Source organism: Onychomys torridus, chromosome 8 (genome assembly GCF_903995425.1).
Source record: "Onychomys torridus chromosome 8, mOncTor1.1, whole genome shotgun sequence".
NCBI lineage: Eukaryota > Metazoa > Chordata > Mammalia > Rodentia > Cricetidae > Onychomys > Onychomys torridus.
The window spans coordinates 6,642,449-6,669,088 of NC_050450.1; the positions used below are offsets into that span (position 1 = coordinate 6,642,449).

At 46.2% G+C, this 26,640-nt stretch overlaps 1 protein-coding gene across 3 annotated transcripts in view; it reads left to right on the forward strand.

Annotated features, from left to right (window-relative positions):
* The window catches only part of Parn (poly(A)-specific ribonuclease), a 171,909-nt gene extending 158,962 nt beyond the window's left edge, over positions 1-12,947 (forward strand). For 2 of the 3 annotated variants that reach the window (XM_036197933.1, XM_036197934.1), the window contains 2 exons: positions 5,557-5,750; positions 10,991-12,947. In XM_036197933.1, the coding sequence (XP_036053826.1) occupies positions 5,557-5,750; positions 10,991-11,043 (247 nt within the window). In that variant the 3' untranslated portion in view covers positions 11,044-12,947. The remainder of the gene's footprint in view (positions 1-5,556; positions 5,751-10,990) is intronic. The other variant, XM_036197932.1, reaches the window with a different exon arrangement.
* The last annotated feature ends 13,693 nt before the right edge of the window (positions 12,948-26,640 follow it).

Sequence of the window (26,640 nt, forward strand, 5' to 3'; positions counted from 1 at the left end):
TTCTTTCTTGGTCCATTTGTCACTTATATAGGACGGCTGCTGATTTTATGAGTTAAATTTGTATCCAGGTACTTTGCTGAAAGTGTTTATCAGCTATAGGAGTTTCCTGGTGGAATTTTTTGGCTCACTTATGTGTACTATTTTATCATCTACAAATAAAGATACTTTGACTTCTTCCTTTCCAGGGTCCCCTTGATCTCCTTCAGTTGTCTCATTGCTCTAGCTAAGATTTCAAGTACTGTATTGAATAGGTACAGTGTAGCATGAATCTTAAAAGGTCTTATTAATAAAATCAAACCCAAAACTAGTTATTGGGGTGAATGCTGGAAGATCAGAGAAACAGAACAAGCCACAGTTTCACCTCGCCAATTCCTCAGCTGATCCTGTTTCCTCAGACTGAAAGCCTCTGTGTCCTCATCCAAATGGATCTCAGCTGAACTGCTGCTCAAAAGCCTAAAAGCTTAACCAGGCTATAGTTCCTGGTTTTCATGCCTTTTATACCTTTCTGCTTCCTGCCATCACTTCCTACAATTAAAGGCGTGTGTCAACATGCCTGGCTGTTTCCAGTGTGGCTTTGAACTCACAGAGATTGGAATGGATCTCTGCCCCCAGAATGCTAGGATTAAAGGTGTGTGTGCCACCATTTTCTGACCTGTATGTCTATCTAGCAGCTGTTCTGTTCTCTGACCCCAGATAAGTTTATTAAGGTGCAGAATATATTGGGGAACACAATATCACCACAGTACAGAGAAAGTGGACAATCTTGTCTTGGTTGGTTTCTGTGTGTTACCCAGTCTGTTATTGAACTCACTGTGTAGCTCAGGCTGGCTTCAGGCTGGCTCCAGGTTCCACCAAACCCTGGTGCCCTCCCACCCCCATCATCCCTCTGGAATTTTTCTCCATATATTGTCAGTTTTGTCTTTTCTGGAATTTCATAATAAATGACAATGTGAAGTTCCCCTAGTATTATATGAAGTTCTCATCATCTGCTTGGAACTTTTTTGTGATTCACCTTATAAATGTATCACTATCTTCTATCTTAGGTGGTTAGCAGTTTTTCCATTGGTGGGTACTTTTTCTGTTTAGTCTAAATAAGAAGGAAGATAATTTGAGAAAGCCTGGCAGAGCCCTGGGGCATGGAGGACAGGGAACACTAAACAGAAACTGTGTAGTTTAAACAGGAAGTGCCAAGGAAGCAGGCACTTTGCATGAACAGGAACACTAAGACAGGAAGCGCGGAATGTCCTTGGACTGTGGAGATAGCATTTGATAGATGCATAAGTAAGCCTGTGTCTTAGCCAGCAAAGGAGGAGGTGAGAAAGAGGTGATCCTAGAGGCTGTGCAGATGGGTTCTGTTGAGGTTTGTAGTGGAAAACCAAAGATGCCCTTGAGCTGGGAGTCCTTACTCATATTTCCAATTTGTGGGAACATTGGCAGCATTAGAAGGAGTAAATCTGTAAAGGGACAGAGACTGGAGAGAAGTAGAAAGGCTGAGATTGGTCACTCAGGACCCTGTTGTCTGTGCCCGTGGTGACAACCTGTGGGGAGAGGGACAACAGGAGTTTTTGAATAGGACTCAGAGCCTTTTTTTTTTGCTTTGCTCACATGGCATACAGTCAAGATTTGTAAGTTTGACTTCATAAATATAAACATTTTGTGTATGGCAGCTCCTAAGATAATTTGGTAATTGAGGGGCTACTGGTGAGCAGGGACACTGAAGAATGAAAAAAAAACTTACCTTATCTCAGAGCTGGGAGCCTGGAGAAAGGATGTTCCCTCAAATGAGACATTGTTACATGGCCAAGATAGCTTTTTCCTTGTGTTCTTAGGCTGATAAGGTATTTCTGAATCATGTTTAAGTATACACTCTCTTCTCTTTAAAGCTCTCCTGCGTTTGAGTATTAAGTGGCTCTATGGAATTATGTAGTGGCACTTATTTACTGGACCTGGCACTTGGAGCTTGTGGGGTTCTCCTGTGTACTTCCATCTCCCTTTTTGCACAGAGAGCTCTTCACCCCTGGCACCTCCCAGCCCATCCCACGCTCATCATCCCCCCAGTGTGTGCTCATGTACACCACAGCAGCACACTCCTGGCTTGTCCATCATCAGCCTGTGTTCTTTGTTACTGCTCACTCACCCATTGCTGATGTACTTAGGGCCTTTCTAATTCTTCACCACACGTGACTGCAGGTAACAGCCATATTAGGTGTTCTTTCACACCTTACGTTTTTGCACTTTTGTTACTGGAAACAGCTGCATAGACATTCTTAGTTGTTTGGTGTTTTCAGTCTTTTCTTGAAAATGCTCTGAACTTTGTTTAGTTTTTATGTTTTATAGTGTAGCTACTCAGTTTTCTGTACTTAGACCTTTGCTGTATTCTGCAGTTAGAAATGACTTGGTAATGAATGACTCACATACATTTTTTGCATTTTCTATTTTTGCATTGTTGGATGTTTATCTTCTGAACTCTTAGAAGCAGGCTTTTTGTTTTGAAGGGTATCCAAATGTTTTTTTTGTTAGGTGTCCCCGTCTCCCTGGCAGAAGGCTATATTCTCATTCTCATGCACCAAAGTGCCCATCCCAATCTTCTCACAGAGCAGATCACAAGTGTGTGGATATTTTTGCTAATATAGTGGTGAGAGCACATTTCAGCATTGTACTTTTGCATTATGGACATATTTAGAGAGTATGTGCATATGTGTGTATTACAGCTTTCTCCTTTTACATTTAGTTTCTTCATTTTGAGTAATTTATATGTTAGGAACATCACCCTTTGTCTGTGGTATATGTGGTCAGCATTTTATGCTGCTTTATCATTTTTCTTTTTTGCTTTGCTCACATGACTGCCATACAAAAAATTTTTATATTCATGAAGTCAAACTTATAAACCTGACTGTATGTGGGTGGCAGATCATACAAGGAAAGCATCTTCCTACCCAGGCTGTTGAAATTCGCCAGGTCTTCTTTTAGTACTTCTGTCCTTACATGTTCACACTTTAGTATTTGTCCGCCAGGCACTTATGTGGATAGTGTGAATAATACCTTCTGTGTGTCCTTTCCCACTTGTAGTAACAGCAATTTGAGAAAGTCCATCTTTGCTGACATAATTTGTGTCCACTCACACACGTAAAATAACAGATACACACAAACCTGGTGGTAGACTGAGCATGATTCCAGCACTCAGAAGGGTGAGTTACAGGGAATCAGAGTGCAAGGCCATCTTGGCCTACACATTAAGAGACTGTCTCAGAAAACAAAGAGATAATACCTTAGGGTCGTTTGTTGTTGTTGTTTTAAAGATTAGATAGTTTCGGGGCTGGAGAGATGGCTCAGAGGTTAAGAGCACTGACTACTCTTCCAGAGGTCCTGAGTTCAATTCCCAGCAACCACATGGTGGCTCACAACCATCTGTCATGAGATCTGGTGCCCTCTTCTGATGTCCAAGCATACAGGCAGACAGAACACTGTATACATAATAAATAAATAAATCTTTTAAAAAAAAAAAGATTAGATAGTTTCAGAAAATTTAGGCAATTCAGAAACTTATAAGTTACTAAATCTTGTTGCACGAATCCTAATTGATCTTATAATATAACCCAGAGCCAGATATTGGAGTAAATGCTGAAAGATTAGAGGAAACAAGCCACAGCCACGTCCCCTTTCACCAATTCCTCAGCCGAAAGGGGAAGATCCTCTCTCCACAAATCGTCAGACTGAATGCCCAAGTCCTTAGCAGAAAGAGCGCTGAGCTCCTGTCTCCTCCTGCCTTATATTCCTATCTCTGCCAACCATATCACTTCCTGTTTCAACCTTCCTAGTGCTGGGATTGAAGGTGTATGCCACCACTGCCTGGCCTCTGTGTTTAATCTAGTGGCTGGCTCTGTTCTCTGATCTTCAGGCAAATTTTATTTGTTAGAGTACAAACAAAATATCACCACAGGACCACCCCATGCTGCAAAGGGAAGAGACCTGCACATTTTCTCTGGGCTCTGAGTTCTGGGGTCTGATGGCCTCTAGGACATAATGGTTAACAAAAATTTAGCTGCTCTACTAAAGGCACACACCTTTAATCCCAGCACTCAGGGGGCATAGGCAGACAGATTTCTGAGTTTGAGGCCAGCTTGGTCTAACAAAGCAAGTTCCAAGATAGCCAGAGCTACACAGAGAAATCCTATCAAAACCAAAAAAATAATAAAACACAAAGTCCAGAAACAAAACCAAGTACTCACAGACATCTAGAGTCTTATAGAGGCTGCATCAACAGCATGAGGGTATGGGTTATTAGCTTTTTCATTCTGTCAGGAGCCTGGGGATGGAGCTCCAGCTGGCAGGCCTTGCGGCAGGTACCTGCTGCACTCTCTCCCTGCCACTGTTACCAGCTTTAAAGCCATGAACAGGATGAAGTTTTAACAATGACCTCCTTCCCACAGATGATGCTATTGGCATCTTCCTTTTTCTTCACAGACATTCAGCTGTATTTAGTGAGGCATGGTGGCACATGCTTGCATTTCTGGCACTCGAGAGGTTGAGGCAAGAGGATCATGAGTTCAAGGCCAGCCTGGGCTAGAGTAAGACACTGCCTGAAAACAACAAAAAGTTAAGAACAAAACCAAACCATTCCTACAGTAGAGGTGAAGCAGGAGGCCAGCCATCAGAGGCAAGGGCTGGCATGACCCCTCCTCACGGGGGCTGTCTAGAGGGCTGTGAGATGCAGAGGAGATGGGAGGACTACAGATGAAAATAATGGGCCAGAGTTTTGACTCGAGTACCTGTTGGTAACACTTCCTAGCTCATAGGAGTGAGGTTAGTTCTCTTCTCTCTGCTCATCTTGCTGTCTCTGCTTCCCTTAAATGGAATGCTTTGGTTTTTTTTTTTTTTTTTTTTAATGCTTTTCATCATTTAAAAAGATCTATTTACAAGACCAATTCCAGGAGACAGGACTTGTTGGCCATATGATGTAGTTTTCATCAAGTTTCATTTCAAGGAATGTATTTTCTTAAGGAAAAATCAGACCTGTTTTCTAGTTTAATTCACTATGTCAAATCCTATAAAGCCTTAAAAACAAACACAGGTTTCATTATAAGCTTAACAGTTTACCTTTCTAGAACAGAGGAGAATTACACGAAGGCGGAATGTGTTCCGGTGCTATTCGAGTTGTGAATGTGCAACAGCAGCTGGATCAGCAGTCCTTCTGTCCTGCGCTGTCATCAGCAGGTCCTGAAGGCACTCTGCTCTCTTCTGGTTCAGTGCCATCAAAATTCTGACTCTCTCAGAGCAGCTCTCTTCCTCACTCCATTGTTGCTGTATCTTTATCAAGATGTAGCCAGGGTTTTCTGTAAAGAGCTGTTAATGCTGAAACAGCTCAGCTCTGCACTGTGTACACAGCATGTGGTAGAGCCTGCATCTGACCATTTTGTCCCCAAGATGAAAGCTGGGTCTCCGTTCAGATGCTGCCCCCCAGTGACATATTCATAGGACTTTTATCATTGAGCCATATTCATTGGTCCCTCCTCCTGCTCCTAACACCACTCATGTTGTTCACCTTGTACATTGCAGCTTTGCAGCAACTGGCATGATTGGAAAGAGAAATCTGAGTCCTGACCCAGGGGAATCTGGCTCGGAGGACAGAGAATTGGAGGGGATGTCTGACTCTGAGCTTGAACAGATAGATTCCTGTGCAGACCTCCTCCCAGAGGGACGGGAAAAGGCCAAGAAGTTAAAAAGAATGAAGAAAGAGCTTTCCTTGGCAGGTTGGTATTGATCTGACTAACTCTGATCATGGGCTGCTTCAGGCTTCAGCAGGCTCATATTTTGGGAGCAAAATGATAGCAGGGCTTCACTTGAGGGCAGACCCCATGTGGTAATCCCCAGAGCTGTTTTCTCTAGGCGTGATGAACAGCAGCTCTTTCATTGTGGTGACAATTACTTGGCACAGCAGCTGGAGGGAGGAAGGGCTTATTTGGGCTCCTGGTTTCTGGAGGCTTCAGTCCAGCACAGTGGAGCTGGGCTTCTGTCTGTGTGGGTAGAGCAGGGGCAGTTATGCAGCAGGCTGGGCTTGTTCTGGTGATGGCAGATAGGAAGTGGAGGGAGCCAGGGTGGGTTTAACCTTCAAAGACCTGATTCCACTAGCCAGACCCCACCCTCTAAAGGCTCCACAGCCTTCAAAGTAGCACCACATGCTGGGGCTGAGTGTTCAAACACAGCCTTTAAGAGACAAGCAATACTGTATTTTAATTGGAGAGGCTGTAACAAGCCCTGGTTCTGGCACACAAAGCCTGCTGAGGTCTCTTTGTGAGAGGTGGTCAGGCCATTTTCATAATTCCCCTCTCCACTATAATATCAAGGTATTGCATGTATATTTCTTATAGCCTCAGTGTCTAGGACATGCATTTCGACTTATACAGAAGCAACTCTGTGTGTTCATTTTCAGTAGAAGACTTGGCACTGTTCCCAGAGACACTCTGGCATCCTGATTTTCTTCACAAGCAGAATTATATAAGAAGCCAAGGAAATGAGAAATTAGCAAGTGTTCAGAGCTTAGTGTGTGCCAGACTCCATAGTGGGAGCCTTATTTTACTTGATTTTTATGTTTTTACAAAAGCCTTGAAAGAGGGAACCATCACCCTTGTAGTGACCTAGGATCCAAGCTCTGAGAACTCAGGGAAGAGTGTGAGAAGTGGGCCCAGGGGCCCAGGCCTGCCTGACCCAGCTGTGCCTTCTCCACTTCACACATACCTCAAGCAGCCAGTGCATGCAAACCCTAGAGCAAGGTCTGGATGGCGTCTCATCACTAGAAAGGCCAGTCCCTGCTCTGAGGGACACCAGGAAGCAGGTGTTACTTCAGCACCTACAGTGCTGCTCCCCATGTGCTGGGTACATGAGGGACAGGCCTGAATGCTTGGCAGTTCCATCCCTAAATCCATCACTGTCTGCTTTATAGCTAGGAACACAGAGGCTTCTGAGAGTCTGCCCAAGGTCCTAGACTCCTTAAATATGCCCTGGTACTTCACCCAGGTCCTGCTTGTGTGCTCAAGAGGAGGAGACACTGGACTATACAGTTCTTTTTTGTGTGTCACTTGGGGACAGTGGCCCTGATTGACAATCAAGAGTGAGGTCAGAGCAGTGCTGGGCAGCAGGCCTGACTGGGCCCAGTCAGGGTCAGGGCCTTTTCCACTCTGCATGTGTCCTGATCTATAAAGAGCTTGCTGGATTTCATGAAATTAACAAAAATCACACAAGCAGTCAAAAATATGCCTGAACATTGTCTGCATGTGCTGCAGCTTTTAATATAGACTGAAGTCCTGCTTGTAGCTCCTCATACCATCTCTCCAGCCATCACCATCACACTCTCTAAAATACTCAAATTAGAAGGCCAGGCTTGCCAGTGCATGCCTAGAATCACAGCATTTGGAGGGCTGAGGCTGAAGGATCCCTGTGACTTTAAGGCCAGTCTGGTCTGGAGCGGCCAGTCTGGTCTGTACAGGGAGTCTGGGCCAGTCTGGTCTGTACAGGGAGTCTGGGGCAGTCTGGTCTGTACAGGAGTCTGGAGCGGCCAGTCTGGTCTGTACAGGGAGTCTGGGGCCAGTCTGGTCTGTACAGGGAGTCTGGGGCAGTCTGGTCTGTACAGGGAGTCTGGGGCAGTCTGGTCTGTACAGGGAGTCTGGGCCAGTCTGGTCTGTACAGGAGTCTGGGGCAGTCTGGTCTGTACAGGGAGTCTGGGCCAGTCTGGTCTGTACAGGGAGTCTGGGGCAGTCTGGTCTGTACAGGGAGTCTGGGGCAGTCTGGTCTGTATAGGAGTCTGGGGCAGTCTGGTCTGTACAGGGAGTCTGGGGCCAGTCTGGTCTGTACAGGGAGTCTGGGGCAGTCTGGTCTGAACAGGGAGTCTGGGGCAGTCTGGTCTGTACAGGGAGTCTGGGGCAGTCTGGTCTGTACAGGGAGTCTGGGGCAGTCTGGTCTGTACAGGGAGTCTGGGGCAGTCTGGTCTGTATAGGAGTCTGGGGCAGTCTGGTCTGTATAGGAGTCTGGGGCAGTCTGGTCTGTATAGGAGTCTGGGGCAATCTGGTCTGTACAGGGAGTCTGGGGCCAGTCTGGACTGTACAGGGAGTCTGGGGCAGTCTGGTCTGAACAGGGAGTCTGGGGCAGTCTGGTCTGTACAGGGAGTCTGGGGCAGTCTGGTCTGTACAGGGAGTCTGGGGCAGTCTGGTCTGTACAGGGAGTCTGGGGCAGTCTGGTCTGTATAGGAGTCTGGGGCAGTCTGGTCTGTATAGGAGTCTGGGGCAGTCTGGCCTGAACAGGGAGTCTGGGGTCAGTCTGGTCTGTATAGGAGTCTGGGGCAGTCTGGTCTGTATAGGAGTCTGGAGCGGCCAGTCTGGTCTGTACAGGGAGTCTGGGGCAGTCTGGTCTGTATAGGGAGTCTGGGGCAGTCTGGTCTGTACAGGGAGTCTGGGGCAGTCTGGTCTGAACAGGGAGTCTGAGGCAGTCTGGTCTATATAGGAGTCTGGGGCAGTCTGGTCTGTACAGGGAGTCTGGGGCAGTCTGGTCTGTATAGGGGTCTGGGGCAGTCTGGTCTGTACAGGAGTCTGGGGCCAGTCTGGGCTACGGAGTGAGGCCAATCTCTGAAAAAGTGAAACACATAATTATAGAATACATTAATAGATTAATTTCTTCTGTAGTTTTCATCATTTTAAGTGAAAACAATAAATTGGTTTTTTAGGGTTTTAAACATAGGATATTCTAATAAAATGGGCTTGTCTTTCCTCCCCTGAAGCAGTGCTAACAGTGCTGAACAGTGAGAACCAAAAACAAAGTAGATTTTGTACTTCTTTGTCAGTACTGCATAAAAAAGACACCACAGGAGAGACACCTTGGTGATGAGTTGGAGGACATGGGGGAAGTGGGTTTTTTTTTTTTCTGAAGCCTCCTAAGTAAAGCCTCTGGCTGCAAGGCAGAACTTGCTGGACCCGTGGCCATCTTGGTTTAAGCACTCAGTCCTGTTTGTGTCTGCAAGCCAGGCCAGGGTCGTCAGAGGCTGAACACACTGAGTCAACCAGTCTTGTTGCTCTCTTCTTTGAGTGAGACCTGTTGTGAGTGATTGCAGAGGTTCTGAAAGTAGCAAGAATGGGATTTCAGGTTTATAGCAGGAATCTTAAAAGTTCTTATTAATAAAAACAAACCCAGGAGTAAGGTATTGGGGTGAATGCTGGAAGGTCAGAGAAGCAGAACAAGCCACAGCTGCCTCACCTTGCCAATTCTTCAGCTGATCCTGTTTCCTCAGACTGGATGCCTCTCAGCGGAATTGCTGCTCAAAAACCTAAAAGCTTAACCAGGCTATAGTTCCTCATCCTCACACCTTATATACCTTTCTGCCTCCTTCCATTACTTCCTGGGATTAAAGGCATGTGTCACTACGCCTGGCTGTTTCCAGTGTGGCTTTAAATTCACAGAGATCCAGGTGGATCTCTGCCTCTGGAATGCTAGGATTAAAAGTGTGATGCCACCATTTTCTGGTCTCTGTGTCTGTCTAGTGGCTGTTCTGTTCTCTGACCCCAGACAAGTTTATTAGGGTGCACAATATATCAACCACATGGGTTCTGCTGGTGGTGGGGGCTGTGTGGAGTGTTGGGAACCGTGGGGCCCAGTGTCCGCCTGAGAGCTTTTAGCACTCAGCTTTGTGAGCCTCAGCCTGTGTGCTGCACCAAGGCTGATACTAAGAGATGGGCCAGCCTGGGGGATTTTCTGTTTTCCAAAGAGTGTGTGGCAGAAGCAGTGTGTGATGTTCCACAGATTCCACACAGAATGGTGTCAGTTGCTTACCCTAGATACACTAGGAGGTAAACCCTAGATGCCTTCACATGTGACAGAATACCTAAATAGCTGGAGAAATAGCCGTTTGTTGGGTTTCTGTTGTGCCATGGTGCATCCAGATGTATCTGTCCTCACAACCTCTTTGGGCATCTTGCCAGGTTCTGTCACTACACAGTAAGGCAAGAGGCTGTCATGGTAGAGAGGAGACAGGTTAGTGGATTCACTCTTGAGTGGTCGGAGCCCAGAGCCTCAGCTCTGCCTGTTCCCCTGTCCGCCTCAGTGACAGGCCTGGATGCTCTCCATTATGAACATGCTTTTCCTCAGCTCAGTCCACACCCAAGCCAGACTAGATGCTGTGGTTCACATACCAGTCCAGCTGTGTTGCCACTGTCTGTCTGTCTGTCTGTCTGTCTGTCTCTCTCTCTCTCTCTCTCTCTCTCTTCTCTCTCTCTCTCTCTCTCTCTCTCTCTCTCTCTCTCTCACTCACACACACACACACACACACACACACACACACACACACACCTGCCACTGTCTCACAAATGTCAGAAGTAGAAGTGTTTCAGACCTATAGGAAACCTGATTGTAACTGACCTAGAGGGGGACTCAGCCTGCATCACTGCCTCTGCAAAAACCATGGCTGTTCTTGCTTCCTAGGGACCCATGGTCCTCACTGGCCTGCTACCCCTGGTATTTCTCTTGCAGGTACCAGCTGCGCCCCTCTCATGGAAACTGAGGCTGTTGCTGCTCTAGTGAGGAGCTTAGTGCTAATCTAAACTCACTCAAGCACTTGGGAGCTTTAAGTCCCTTACATTTCTATGTCTGTCTTTTCACCACTATCATGGGGACATTGATGGCTCCCTGGTGGCTTTTATGAAGTATGTGAATTAAATGCCCAGCTTGGTTTCCAGCAGGGAATGCTGCATGCACATGTACATGAAGTGCTAACACCCAAGCTCCCTTCTGTGCACAAACAGGCTGCCAAAGCAGGCCAGGTATGCCACCTCCCTAAAGGTTCCTGTGGCTTCCCCTTCATGTGCTGGGTCTGTCCCCAAGTCCAGGACCTACCTGTGCAGCAGTCCTCCCCTACTTGTCTGCAGTTGTGCACAGGGTGCTGTCCGTGCTAGCAAACAGTGTTCCCCTAGTGACTGTCCATGTCCTTAATCTGCTTCTCCTTTCCCCCCAGGAACCGTTGCCGATAGCCCTGCCATGCTTTTTGAAGTCCCCGACACGTGGTAACAGAGACCAGGGTGGAGCACACTGAGCGTGCTGCTGCTGAGAGAGAGCTAGCCCAGCCTGCCTGTTTGGAAGCCATACTGTATTCACTTAATCAAATGAGGCATGGGAGGGCTTTGGAACCAAGTTTATCTCCTCCAAAAGCTACTCTTTCCTTTTTTGGCTGTTTCTGTTTTCCCTTTTCATCTAAACTGACCATTGACATACATCATAGTTGAGGGCTGTTGCAGGTGTGTGTGTTATTAACTAATTACTTCCTGCTCCTGGAAAACCTGTCCTGCCCTGATGAGTGTTGGCAAGTCCACCCAGGGAGGAAGTCAGCCGTGAACCATGCCAGGTGAGCGAGCCTCCAGGGTGTTCTGGTCATATTCGTGCTGAGCTCTGCCCTGCCTGGAGATGTGCCTGGACAACCCTCCATTCAGCCTGTGGTGTCATCACAGGTCATGGTCACTGGCTCCTGATGAGTAAGTGATTCTGTCCCCTGCTTCCCACCATCACTGCCTAGGAACAGCTCTCAGGCTTATCTTTTCAATGGAGATCTTCCTGTGCTGACCCAGGGTCATCTCAGCAGATACCTGGGCTTTGAGAGCACATTATTGCAAGTTCCTTTCCCTCAGAGTCTCGCATGGATGGTATGAGAGTGAGAAGCTGGATTTTCTGTTCCTATCACAGTGCCAGATTCATGGTGTGGTGTGTGTGTGTGTGTGTGTGTGTGTGTGTGTGTGTGTGTGTGTGTGTGTGTGTGTGTAGCATGCTTCAAAGCCTTTATTCAGACAGGTTCCACAGTGGCAAAGCACCATATGCTCCTGCAGGACACTCCACAGCAGATGCTTCTGGATATGTAATGCTTTTGTACCATGAAAATAAAAATGAAAAATGAATTTCAAAAAGATGGAATTAAAGAAGATTTCATAGAAACTCGCCTTTAACGCTTTCCTTGGAGCAGTTGCTGCATTTGCCCTCCAGCTGTTCCTCGCCTCGAGCTCCCATGGTGGAGCTGCATACCTCCATGTATGGAAGACGTTCCCCCACTCCGACGCTCCTAGCCCTTCCTTCTCCCCCAGCTCAGTCTGTGGCTCCACTAAGTGGAAAGTGGAGACAGGGAGGGAGCAAGCCAGAGCTATGGGCTTAAAGGCTTGAGATTAGGGGGGCCTTTGATTTTGCTTTGGTTTGAAATGTAGGAAAGGGGATCCAGGGCTTCACTTGCACTAGTCCAGCACTGTATCACTGAGCTACATCCCCATCTGACACTAATTTTTAAAAAGGAAAAGGGAGACTGGAGATGTAGTTCAGTGCTAGAGGGCTTTTTTCCTGGCATGCTTGAGGCCTTAGGTTCAGGCCTCCATACGGGGAAGGGGGGATACATGATTTATGAGTGGTTAACCCTGCTCTTACTGCTCTACCAGAGGATCAGAATTTAGATCTCAGCACCCATGGCCAGGCAGCTCTCAGACACCTGTGACTCCAGCTGCAGGCAATCCAGTGCTTCCTTCTGGCCTTTATGGGCACTGACACACATGTGCACATACATACATGTATAAATAAATTTTTAAAATTATAAAAAAGGAAAAGGTGAAGCACAAAACACTGTGAGCTGGCACATGTATGTACATGCACAAGGCCTAATGTGTGTACTTCTGTGGTTGTGGCCACCTGTATGAAAGTAAATCTTACATGAAAGGGAGACAGCTTCCTTATCCAAAGCTGATGACTGTCTACATTGTACCCAAGCTCTGCCCATATGCACAGACCCTGCCATTGTTCTGGAAAGCAGTTGGTGGGGGTGAGACGTGCTTTCTAGACAGAACTTGTGCAACTGTGTCTGCATCCCAATTCCAGCTGTGTACATTTCTATGCCTTCTGAGCCTCAGCCTTCTCTTTCATAAAATCAAGATAATAAAACTTACCTCCAGAGTTGTTGTGGAATAAATGAACTAAAATACCAAATGTTCCCAGGCACACAGGAGATGGTGGTGGTGGTAGACTGTGTCTCTGTCCCTGGAGCTGACAGAGACACAGTTGTAGAGATGTTAAGTTACTCTCCCTACACCTGCCTGAGCTGCCCTCCAGGTCATGGTAATACCTCCTTAAAACCTCAGAGTAAGTTTCTGGCTTCCTCATGCCCAGAGGCTTAGTGGGTGTGGGCTGTGGTTGGGCGCTTCTTGAATGCTTTCACCAAGTGCTCTGATGGGTGTGGGAATAGGGACTTCTGTGGCTCTGTGTGTTGTTCTGAAGTCCTTGGACTGTCCCCACTAACATCTTGGGAAAATGAACGAAGTAGTGTTGGGAGCTCCATTTACTCACCACTTGAACTGTATATGGTTGCCGTCCTAGTCTGTCTGTCTTCCATTTGTCCATTCATCTGCCTACCCACCCATTCTCCCACCACCCATCCACCCACCTAACGGCCATCCAGTCACCTCGGTTTTTGATGAATTTCTCAGTTGTAAACATACATGTTCAGGAATTTGGGGTCACCAGATGATGGAGGGGGAATTGGAGGTCCCCTTTTGATGTTCTTAGTCTCATAAAAGAATTTAAGAATGGACTCAAACAGGTGATCAAGGAGAATTTTATTAGACTAAAAAAAAAACCACAAAAGTCCTGGGGCAGGCCAGCTGTTTCAGCAGCTGTCCAGGAGAGAATAAAGAGAATCAAGCCTCATGAGGCCAGACATGTAGCTGACAGGAGCCCCATGGCAGGAGGGCAAGGGAGAGAGGAGTCCAGAGTGCCAGCAGGAGCGACGGCTTCCAGAGGCAGAAGTGAGGTTTGGACCCTCTGCCTCAAGCCAGACCTTGCAGTGGGATAGCATCTGGGAGGGGTTACAGCATCTGTTAAAGAAACACTGTTCTGCCTCCTGTTAGCATGGCTGAGGGGAGCCCACCTGGAGGGGCTCCTGATCACATGATCGGCCTGCCAGTGGGGATGCCACTCTTGTCCCTCTGCCTGAACCACCCCTACATACTAACCACCCCACCCTACATACTCACCACCCCACCCCTACATACCACCCACCCCGACATACTTCACCACCCCACCCTACATACTTCATGTGTGTCATTGGCCAGTTTGTAGTTGTTTATATTTGGGGACCTGGGGGAGCATCCCTTGATTGAAATACTGGACTCTTAAAGGTACCACTGAATGATTTACCAATACTACTGCCCCAGAATCGCCCCTTGGGCCTCTTCTCAGTCTGCCCCTGTTCCACTCCAGCCTCAGAGGCAATCAGGACTGAGCTTTTTCTCCACAGATTGATCTCTTCTTGGCCTTTATGAGACCTGAATGAGAACGTCTAACTCAAGATGGTATAAGCTGGGGAATGGGGCTGTAGTACCATGGCAGAGTGATTGATTAACATGTTTGAGCTCAGAATCCCATCCCAGCTAAGAAAACAGCAAGGGAGATAGATGAGTTTCCTTTCTCTCAGCATAACATTTTATCTATGGGACTTATTTGTGTTGTACGTGCAACAGTTCTTTATTATTCCTTCCTTCATTCATACAGGTGCTGGGCATGTAACCCGGGACCTTGTGACATTAGGTACCTGTTTGCACAATTAGATAGACTTTAGTCCAGCATCCTCATAGGCCCATGACACCATCACCACTTCCTGTTTTAGGATATTGCTGTCTTCAATTTCTTTCTTTCTTTCTTTCTTTCTTTCTTTCTTTCTTCCTTCCTTCCTTCCTTCCTTCCTTCCTTCCTTCCTTCCTTCCTTCCTTCCTTTCTTCCTTTCTTTCTTTCTTTCTTTCTTTCTTTCTTTCTTTCTTTCTTCTTTTGAATGTCAAATGCCATTTACTGAAGGAGGGAGGAGGCCTTAAATACAGGCTTACAGCACAATGGGAGAACCCCGGAGGGCAGAAGTTTGCTACCAACTTTTACAATCTTGCATCTAAGCTGTTAATGCCCAATATGTAGGATACACAGACAAGGAACTTCCCTTAAGCATTCAGGAGGGTGGAACCCTGCAGGAAATTAGCATAGGGAGGATATCAAGGTCAAAGTCAGCAAGCAGGGCAACAGTTTACCCAAAACGGGGGCCAGGGACCTACAGGTCCCCCTCCCCTTTTACTAAAAAATGAGCTTCTGACTTAGGTTGCATGAGAAGTCAGCAGGTCACCTTACATGTCATGGAGACACCTGCCCAGGCCACACAGGCGCTCTGTCTTAGGTTGGTGAGTGCCCCCCAGAACTGCACCCCTTCTTAAGTTTGAGTTACTTGTACCAACAGTTTATTCATTCTCCACAAACACCTACACTATTCCCAGTTGCAGACTTTTGTAAATAAAATTCTTGTAAATATTTTGTCCAAATCATTGATTTTTTTCCCCAAAGTAATAATCTTTAACTGGGGGGGAATAAGTAGCAAGGGTTGGGCATATAGCAAGGAGGGGGTTAGGTTAGATGTGTATATCTTCTAGGAAACTGTTCTTTTTCCAGAGTGGCTATGCCATTTATTTGTTTGTTGTATATATACATGTGTGAATGCATGTTTGCATGGGTGTGGGCATATATGTGTTCAGGTGCATATGTACACATACACATGTAAGAGTGGAGGCCAGAGATTGATGTCTTGTGTTTTGCTCGACTGCTCTCCAACTTATTCACTGAAGTAGGATTCCTTGTTGAACCCAGAACTCACCAATATTTTTTTTTTTTTTTGAGACAGAGTTTCTCTGTGTAGCTTTGTGCCTCTTTCCTGGAACTCACTTGGTAGCCCAGGCTGGCCTCGAACTCACAGAGATGCACCTGGCTCTGCCTCCCAAGTGCTGGGATTAAAGGCGTGTGCCACCACTGCCTGGCTAAGAACTCACCAATTTTGCTGGTCTGTTTAGCCAGTTTGCCCTAAGATGTTCCATCTCCATCTCTCAGGTTGTAGGATTATAGGCTGGCCACCCCTACATGCCAGCCTGCATCTGTGTGGGTGCTAGAGAGCTGTGCTCACTTCCTTGTTGCTTACACGGCAAGTGCATTACCCCCTGAGTCATCTCCCTAGCCTGTCTGTGCTGTCACAACCTGGGACATCCCAGGAGTTCCCTTTGTCAACATTTGCTGGGATCGGACTTTAATTTAGCCCTCCAGGTAGGTGTGTAGTTACCAATGACTGTGTCCCTCTCTTCTCTGATGCCTAATGACGGTGTGTTTGTTGGCTGTGTGTCTGTCTTCCTTAACAAAGTATTTGTTCAGTTCACATGCCTGTATTTTATCTGGTAATCTATATCTGTTGTTAATTTGTAGGAACTTACATATTCTCAATATCCATCCTTTGTCAGATGTTCTACAAATGTTTCATCCCAATGTATGGCTTGCAGGTCCCTCTTTAAAAAGTGTGTGCCAATTCTTCACAGACTTGGAAAGAACAATAGTCAACTTTATATGGAAAAACAAAAAACCTAGAATAGCTAAAAGAATCCTGTCTAATAAAGCAACTTCTGGAGGCATCACCATCCCTGACCTCAAGCTCTACTATAGAGCTATAGTAATAAAAAGAGCCTGGTACTGGCATAAAAACCAACATGTGGGTCAATGGAATCGAATTGAAGATGCTGATATTAATTTGCACATGTATGAACACCTGATTTTTGACAAAGAAGCCAAAACTGTACAATGAAAAAAAGAAAACATCTTCGAAAAATGGTGCTGGCATAATTGGATGTCAACATGTAGAAGACTGCAAATAGATCCATATCTGTCACCATGCATAAAATTCAAGTCCAAAAGATCAAAGATCCAGTTACTCTGAACTTGATAGAAAAAAAGTAGGAAGTAGTCTTGAATACATTGGCACAGGAGACCACTTCCTAAATATAACACTAGTAGCACAGACACTGACAGCAACAATTAATAAATGGGACCTCCTGAAACTGAGAAGCTTTTGTATGGCATAGGACATAGTCAATAAGACAAAGGACAGCCTACAGAATGGGAAAAGATCTTCACCAACCCCACATCTGACAGAGGGCTGATATTCAGAATATATAAAGAGGTCAAGAGCTGGGCAGTGGTGGCGCATGCCTGTAATCCCAGCACTCAGGAGGCAGAAGCAGGTGGATCTCTGTGAGTTTGAGGCCAGCCTGGTCTACAGAGCTAGTCCAGGACAGGCTCCAAAGCTACAGAGAAACCCTGTCTCGAAAAACAAACAAACAAACAAACAAACAAAAAGTCAAGAAACTAGACATCAAAATACCTAACAATCAAAATAAAAAATGGGCTACAGAGCCAAACAGAATTCCCAACAGAAGAATCTCAAATGGCTGAAAGACATTTAAGGAAATGCTCAACATCCTTAGTCATCAGGGAGATGCAAATCAAAACAACTCTGAGATACTACCTTACACCTGTCAGAAAGGCTAATTTCAAAAACACTGAAGACAGTTTATGTTGGAGAGGATGTGGAGCAAGGGGAATGCTCCTCCACTGTTGGTGGGAGTGCAAACTTGTATAACCACTGTGGAAACCAGTATGGTGGTTTCTCAGAAAATTGGGCATCAATCTTCCACAAGACCCAGCTATACTCTTGGGCATATACCCAAGGAATGCTCAATCATATCACAAGGACACATGCTCAGCTTTGTTCATAGCATCATTATTTGTAATAGCCAGAACCTGGAAACAACCTAGATACCCGTCAACTGAAGAATGGATTAAGAAAATGTGGTACATATACACAATGGAGTACTACTCAGCAGAGAAAAACAATGACAGCAAGAAATTTACAGGCAAATGGATGGAACTAGAAAATATCATCCTGAGTGAGGTAACCCAGACTCAGAAAGACAAACATGGTATGTACTCACTCATAAGTGGATACTAGATATAAAGCAAAGGATAACCAGACTTCAAACCATAGCTGTAGGGAGGACCCTAGGAAGGACTCATGGATTGCCCAGTGAAGGAGAAATAGATAAGATCTACATAAGCATACTGGGGGGGGGGTGGGGGTAATGGAGGGTAAGGGGTAGGGAATGAGAACATAGGGGAATGGGAGGTTCAAGCTGGAACAGGAACAGAGTGGGAGAGCAAGGAAAGAGATACCATGATAAATGAAGACACCATGGGAATAGGAAGAAGCAGAGTGCTAGGGAAGTTCTCAGGAGTCCACAAGGATAACCCCACTTTAGACTACTGGCAATAGTCAAGAGAATGCCTGAACTGGCCTGCTCTGGTGATCAGATGGTTGAATATTCTAGCTGTCATCATAGAGCTCTCATCCAATGACATAGAAGCAGATGCAGAGATCCATGGCTGGGTGCCAGGCCAAGCTCCAGGAGTCCAATCAATGAGAGAGAAGGGATTCTATGAGCAAGGGTCATCTAGATCCTGTTGGAAAATGTACAGAGATGACTAGCCAAACTAGTGGAAATGCATGAACTGTGGACCAATAGCTGTGGAGTTCCCATGGTACTGGACTAGGCCCTCTAGATAGATGAGACAGTTGTTTACTTGAACTGTTTAGGGAGCCCACAGGCAGTGAGATCGAGACCCATCCCTGGTGCATGAGCTGGCTTTTTGGAGCCCAGTCAAGAGCTCATGATTTGGGCTAAACTGGCTAGCCAGTGATCTCTGGGGATCACCTGACTCTGCCCTGCCAGTGTGTGGGTTACAGACAGGCACACAACACCACACCTGGTTTTGGGGTTGCTTTTATTGTTTGTTTGTTTTTGTTTTTACTTTTTGAGACAGGGTTTCTCTGTACAGCCCAAACTGTCCTGAAACTCACTCTGTAGACCAGGCTGTCCTTGAACTCACAGAGATTTACCTGCCTCTGTCTCCCAAGTTCGAGGATTAAAGGTGTTCACCACTGCCCACCACATGCCTGGTTCTTATGTGGGTGTGAGGGGTCCACTCTGGTCCTCACTTCTGTGCAACACTTGACCCACTGAGCCGCTGCCCCAGTCTTATTTTATTTTGATGAAATATTTTACCTTGTATTTGTTTCTTTCTATGTCATAAGAAATTCTAAAGTGGTAAAAAACTGTTCTTTAGTATTTTTTTCTGGAAACATGGATGCAATAGTGTTTAAGTGTATGATTCTTGAAGTAACTTTTCAGTGTAGAGTGAGGCTGTAATCCTGCTCCCTTCTTCTATACAGATAGATGTCTTGTGATTCCAGCACCATTTGCAGAAGCTTGTCTTACTGCTCTGGTACTTCATGGGGAATCTGTGGATATTGAGTGTGTGTGTGTGTGAATCTACAATCTTATTGCTGAACAGGTCACCATGGAATGCCCTTCACACCTGCAAAGAACCTCTGCACTTACCTTGATCTTGGAGGAGACGAGGCTCTAACACTCTGTCACTCAGGCCACCATAAGACATCTATCCTGAACTGGGAACCACTGAGACTTTGAAACAGTTTAATATTTGTGGATGACTTGGGTTTTCATCTTATGACAAATTTCATGAGGCTGGAGAGGTGGGTCAGAGGTTAAGAGCACTGCCTACTCTCCCAGAGGACCCAGGTTTGATTCCCAGCATCCAAATGGCAGTTCATGACTGTCTGTAACTAATTCTGATGCCATCTTCTGGCCTCCATGGGTACTGTACATTCATGGTATTCAAACATATGTGCAAGCAAAACACCAATAAACATAAAACACAACTGAATGAACCTTTTTTGAAACTTCTGTGATTTCACGGTCATCTTTTCTCTAGTGACTCAGAGTGCATTGGTGCGTCGGAATTTGTTGGGGATGAAGAATAGAAGAAGAGCAGAAAGCTGCTTCCTGTTCCTGTGGGAGTCTCTTCCCCTCCACCTTGTCTGGTGTCTGCTAACAGGAGCTCAGCTTTTTTTTTTTTTTTCTCTAAAGATTTATTTATTTATTATGTATACAGCATGTATGCCTGCAGGCCAGAAGAGGGCACCAGATCTCATGACAGATGGTTGTGAGCCACCATGTGGGTGCTGGGAATTGAACTCAGGACCTCTAGAAGAGCAGTCGGTGCTCTTAACCTCTGAGCCATCTCTCCAACTACCAGAGCTCATCTTTTTGTTAGCCACTTGTCTGTATCTGTCAAGCTGCAAACATGAACTTGAGAAACACTAGAGGCTGGCAAGGTCTGGTGAGTACTGTGCATTCAACTAGCAGGGGACCTTTAAATGGACATGTGTGCCACATGTGGAGAAGCTGAGGGCTACACAGTGAGACTCTTACCTCTTATTAATAATTAATTAATTGATGAGAGGCAACCCTGACCACCTAAGTTTGGTTCCTTGAAATTTATGAAAGTGGAAAAGTGACCCAGCTTTACAAAGTTGTCCTCAGACCATCACATGTGCACCATGGCATGGATGTACATACATATAAATAATAATAACAATAAATATTAGTAAGTTTTTCTAATGAGGATGTTTTAGTCAGGGTAATTTTTGTCCAAAAAAATAGGGAAGCAACAAAAAAGGGCCCTTTGTTAATGATGGGGGGGGACTTTGAAGCTGTGTTTTATAAAAACAGAGGCTACTGAACTGGAGGTAGTTCAGTAGGTAAAGCGCATGCTGTGTAAGCATGGGAGCCTGAGTTCAATCCCCAGGTCCACACAAAGCTGGATATGGCAGCATGTGTATGTAACTTGAGGTGGAGACAGGATCCCTGGAAGCTCACAGGCTATCTAGCCTGGCATACATGGTGATTAACATCCAGAGATCCTGACTCAAGAAGGTAGAAAGCAAGGATTGACATCTAAGACAAACATACACACACACACACACACACACACACACACACACACACACACACACACACACAAAGAAGAGTGGGTCTTCATGGGTATTTTTGTTTTGGTTTTTGGGTTTTTGTGAGGACCAGGGAAGTCCTAGATGAAGCTCAGCCAAAGAAGCCAGCCTATTTGCCAGTGTGGACTTGCTCAGTGTCCATGTCCAGGAAGCCAATGATGTCAAGACTGTGGGACTTTACTGCTTCGAATACCAGCCAGAAACAGTGACTGCCTCTGGCACTTATCTCTCAGAGGCAGGATGGGAACCCAGGTCCCCACCACCACCCTGAGTGTCCCTGCAGATGTCCAAAGCTGGAACAGTGGCTACTTGATCACTGGAGCCTTGAGTGGACAATGGGCAGCCCACCAACCATGCTCTATTGACATGCCTCCTCCCCACACCCTTCCATGCATCCTCTTATACCTGATAACGTAGAGCCAGAATTTCAGTTTAAGAGCTGGTTTTGTATGTGCATAAGGACTCTTCCTAACTGAAGGTTTAACCCCATTTATGAATTGTTTAAATTGCTCAGTATCTCAGTGCTATAGATTCCCTTCATCAATGATGATTACCCAGTGACACCTGGGAAGTCACCTGCTTTGGGGTGGGTCTAAACTGAGGAAATGGCAGGGCTAGAAGGTGTCTTCACAAGCCTCCTGTCTTGAGTACCCACCTCCTAACCTTGGAGCCCTGCTTGTCTCCCTTTCCATTTGCTCATTCACATTCGCTGGCCAGTTGCACGCTGGGATACCCACACCTGAGTTCAGGGCCTGCTCAGCTGTGTGACCTGAGACTGTCCTGTGGTGGGAGCATCATAGCCCCTCACTGAGAAGGTAACAGGAAGCTGCCCAATACCTTCACTCAGTTCCTGCCTTGGTTTATTTCATGTGAAAACACATGGCCCTGGCTTTCTAGCTTTAAACATACCTTCTGGGATGTAAAATGTGCTTTGCTTTTTTTTTTTTTTTTTTTTTTTTGGTTTTTCAAGACAGGGTTTCTCTGTGTAGTTTTGCGCCTCTCCTGGAACTCGCTTTGTAAACCAGCCTGGCCTTGAACTCGCAGAGATCCACCTGCCTCTGCCACCCAAGTGCTGGGATTAAAGGCGTACGCCACCATTGCCCGGCTAAAATGTGCTTTTTGAAAATGGGTTATGAAGAAAATGAGGACATGACCATTCCAAGGTATTGTAGATATGAGGGAGAGAACAGCCAGAGGCATCTGGAAGGGTCCAGAGCAGGGAGAGGAAGTGGCAGACTAGACATGACCAGTAGACTGAACCAGGCCGTGGGGGTGGGGGGCATGGCCAGAGAGGAAGAGAAGAGGGAAGGGACAAATAGAAGGGACCGAGAGAGAGCCAAGAACCAAGAGAACCAACCAAAAGAGCGCATGATAGAAATGACAGAGTTCTATGGGGAAGGGAGGGGAACCCCCTAGGATGGAGAGGTTTAGGGGAGGGGTGGGGTGAGAAGAGCAGAGAGAAGCCACAGGTACGCATGAGCCTGGTGGCCAGCATTTGCTTTGGTGTGTTAAAGAAGCGCCACAGTTAGTCATTTGTCCTGAGTTGCCTCAGGACCTGACATTCCAGCCTTTTGTTGATGGGGGTGACATAATCTCTTCTGTAACTGCTTCTTAGTTGAAATTGGGGCATCATTTTGTCATTGTCAGGATGCAGGGAAGCTGGAACTCAACTCTGGGAAGAGAGGAGTCAGGCTGGGGACATCCATTTGCTGTCCAGGTGAAGTGCAGGCCACTTTGGAGCAGGCTGGGATGCTGGACCACCTGGGACTGGAGAGTTGCAGACGGCTTTGGAGCAGTTTACACTTTCCCACTGAGTGGAAACCTGATGGGACAGATATAAACCAGGACAGGAGGTGAAGCGAAGGAGCTTAGGGGAAAATTATTATCTTGGGCGAATATTTGAAACTTCCAGGCCCCCATGGTCCTAGTTGGAGGTATAGAAGTAGTCCCAAGGCAAGGAGAGGGAGGGAGGGGGAGGAGGGGGAGAGGGAGAGAGAGAGAGAGAGAGATCCCACTCTCAGGATGGGGTGGGGAAACTTAGGCTGTTGATTGACAGGAGTACTTGTCTGGAGTCTGTTTGACCTGTGACAGGTGGATCCAAGTAGTGACTCCCTGAAGTTTACATGAATTTTAGCTATATCAGCGTTACCACTGTCTGTAGTCAGTGAAAATCACCACTGTAGAAAAGGCCTCTAACAGCCAGAGTAGACTCATGCCTTTCAGTCAGAGCAAAAGCTGTGGTTTTGGGTTAAAACCATGAACACTCTTTCCTTTGTCTATAGGGTTGGAGAGAGAGAATAGACAGACAGACAGACAAGACAGATGTTTCCAGCACAATGAGAAGCACTTTTAAGTCTATACTTAGAAGGAAATTTTAAGTTGAGCTTGTAGTTGTGATACTAGCAGTCAGTGCTTTGCCAGGGCTAGATGAATAGCTTATCCAAACTCTGTTGACTGAACTTTTGAAGTCTTAATATAACAATAGTATGGAGAGGGAAAGAAATCTGAAACATTTCTCATTTTTCATATACTTTAAACCACTTCCTTAGACCTTCACAACTAGCACTGACAAGCCTTCAATTATCACAGCTTGCTTTTACACATCTTGAATCACTCTCTTGGACCTTTACAACTTGCATTTACATAGTTAAATTACTTTCTTAGACCCTCACATCTTACATAAACTTTAAACTTTTTCTTTATCCATTTCATTATTTACAAATGTTGATTACTGAGAGCAATAATCAAAAACTAAGTTCCTGAGATAAAGAAATATTAAAAAGTTACATTAAAACCTGTTTTGTGAGTTTATCTCATTCAGTGTGAAGTCAGTCAGTAAGTGAACTGTGTCTGTGTCTGCCTTTCTCAGCAGGAGATCTAGTGGGTCTACAGAAGTGTGGCCAGATTTTACATAGAAAATGAACTGACCGGGGCTGGCAGGCAGAGAGGATAAATAGGAGAAATCTGGGAGAAAAAACAAGGAGCCAGAGAAGGAGGAGGACATCAAGGGCCAGCCACCCAGCTACACAGCTAACAACAGAGTAAGAGTGAGATTTACAGAAGTGAGAGAAAGGAAAAAGCCCAGAGGCAAAAGGCAGACAGGTTAATTTAAATTAAGAAAAGCTGACTAGAAACAAGCCAAGCTAAGGCTGGGCATTCATAATTAAGAATAAGCCTCCGTGTGTGAATTATTTGGGAGCTGAGCAGTGGGCCCATCAAAAGAGCGGATACAACAATACTATACCCTAAGGGAGTGAGAGACTTGCCAGAGAGAAAAGTCCCAAGTCACAGAGGAGAAGTGTCACTTTCCACAAGATGGGGCCCCGGAGGTCAGAAGGAACTTTCTGGCACACCAGTGTGGCTTTTGTAGTAGTCAAAGCAGCCAGTTCCGGGTGACACTTCCCCAGTGAAGGAGGACAGATGAGTGGTTAGAGCAGCTGACGGGAAGGCAGGGGGAAGGAAGAGCTCCACTAGAGGGAGAAGCCAGAGAGACACCAAGTAGACGAGGAGGAACGAACGGTTACAGCAGGTGAAGGGGAGAAGCAGCTGAGGAGGTGAAATTTGGAGTCAAATTGGTTGTAACAGAACCAGAAGAAACATATTATCCACACATACATTAGGAGTCAAACCAGCAGCTTGGTTCTGAGGCCGAGTCCCTTGGAAGGGGCTCACATGTGCCTCTCCAGGGTTTCAAGCATGAGATGAATGAAAATGAGGACATGACGTCTCCAAGGTGTGGTTAAGGGGAGATTTATTGTAGACATAAGGAGAAAGCAGCCAGAGCCGTCATGATGGACACTTTTGCTCCTTACCCAACTTTTATCAGAGTTGACACTGTATAATTGCATGGAGGAATCATCACACTGTATTAACATCAACCAGATGTGTAAGCACACGCTTGTTATCTCAGCACTGGAGGGTGAAGGCAAGAGAACAACAGCACCCTGGGCTATGGTGGGACTCGTGTGAAAAACAAGAGTCTGGGGAGATGGCTCAGTACTAAAGTACTTGCCACACACGCAAGAGGACTTGAGTTCAGTCCCCAGCATCCACACAGAAGCCAACACCCTCAGTGTTGGGAAGCAGGTCCAGGTGCATCCTAGAGCTGGTCAACTAGGAAGTCAGGCAGTCAGCAAACTCTGGTTCAGTGAGACTCTGTCTCAAAAAGACCAGCTGAGGAAGACACTTGACAGTGATCTCTGGCTTCCACAGGTGGGCATATGTCCACACAAGCATACACACAGTCCCCTCCACCCATCTATACCCCTCCATGTCCCAAATCATTTAAAGATGTTAAGAACAGTTGTGGAGGGCTGGAGAGATGGCTCAGAGCACTGACTGCTCTTCCAGAGGTCCTGAGTTCAATTCCCAGCAACCACATGGTGGCTCACAACCATGTGTAATGAGATCTGGCACCCTCTTCTGTATACTTAATAAATAAGTAAATCTTTAAAAAAAAAAAAAAAAAACAGTTGTGGAGCAGGCAGGACAGACCAGCATAACACAATTCACTGAGACCTCCACTGCCGAGGAAGAGGTGGAGGCGGAGCCAGGGTGCTTGCTGTCTTTCAAGCTCCTTGTGCCCAGGATGTGGCCCAGATCCAGACACGTCAGTGTTACCTGAGATCTAATCAGAAAGGCACATTCTTGGGCCCCAATCCAGAAGGACTGAATCAGAGTGCCATCCCAGCAGTCTGCCAACAGCCTCCAGGGGATTCTGGTGCCCACCAGAGTTTGGGAGCCACTGCAAGCCCCACAGCTGTTCATGGCTAAATCTGCATCCACTTCTTCACACTAGGAGTCCGCGTTCTGAAATGGATAGTGTCTTGGTTTGAGCAAGTTGGGCCACGTGGAAAATGTACAAGAGTCCAACCCTTAGAAGCACTTGTTATTCACAATGAGAGGCACATTATTATCGGTATCACCGCTGTTCCCCAGGGATGTGAAAGCTGAGAGCAGTCCAAAGCATCATGCATTGCCAGCTTATGAGTGACCCGAGAAAAGACACTGAATTTTCAATGGCAGAGTCTTGCAGAAGGTTGCATTTGTTTTTCTTCTGGAAGCTTCCAAAGCAGTCTGAGTGCCTGGCTTTCTCCCTGAATCCCCTGACCTTGGACTCTGACAAACTAAAGCCAGTCTTGGCCACATAAAGTCCTTATGAGGCTGGTAATCCCTAGTTAACCAGGGAACTAGTCTTTATTTTTCCTCCACCTGTTTTGATTCAACTCTAAGGAATAGTTTCTAGAACATTCAGATTTCAGGCATCACCTTGTAGAATGTCATCTTGCCTGTAAACACTTGTGTGAAGAACTCCCAAGCCCTGGCTCTAGGGACAAGTGACATCAGGCATTTGGAAGAGACAGGGAGTGGGAGAGAGCAGGGGTGGGGGTTGGGGGTGTTTGGGTTTTGGGACTCTGTTTACTCTTGGTTGGGCCTACAGTTTAGGATCTAGTCTGGCACACTGCTTACCCTGTGGCTAGGCTTAGTTAGCATCCTGGGGTAGTGGAAGTTGCACCAGAGGGCCACCCTGGGGCGAGAAAGCCTCCTAGCAGGAACAAAAACAAATATTTCCTTTTGGAAATGGGGAGGGTAAGCCAGATGAGATGTGAAGAGGTGTCTGAAGCCTGGAGGAAACCAAAGGCCCTTCCAGAACTTCTATTTGCAGTAAGAAACCTTGGCATGCAACAGCCGGTTCTACTGCAAAAATAGACCAGTGTGCTGGAAACAGCTCAATTTGGAAGCAAATGCCCCTGTGCAGGAGAAAGCTTTGGCTGAGACCCTTCCTCCCTTCTGGATCCTTCTGGACTTTCGCCAGAAAGATGGACAAACATTTGCATGTATGCAGTGTGTGTGTGTGTGGGGGG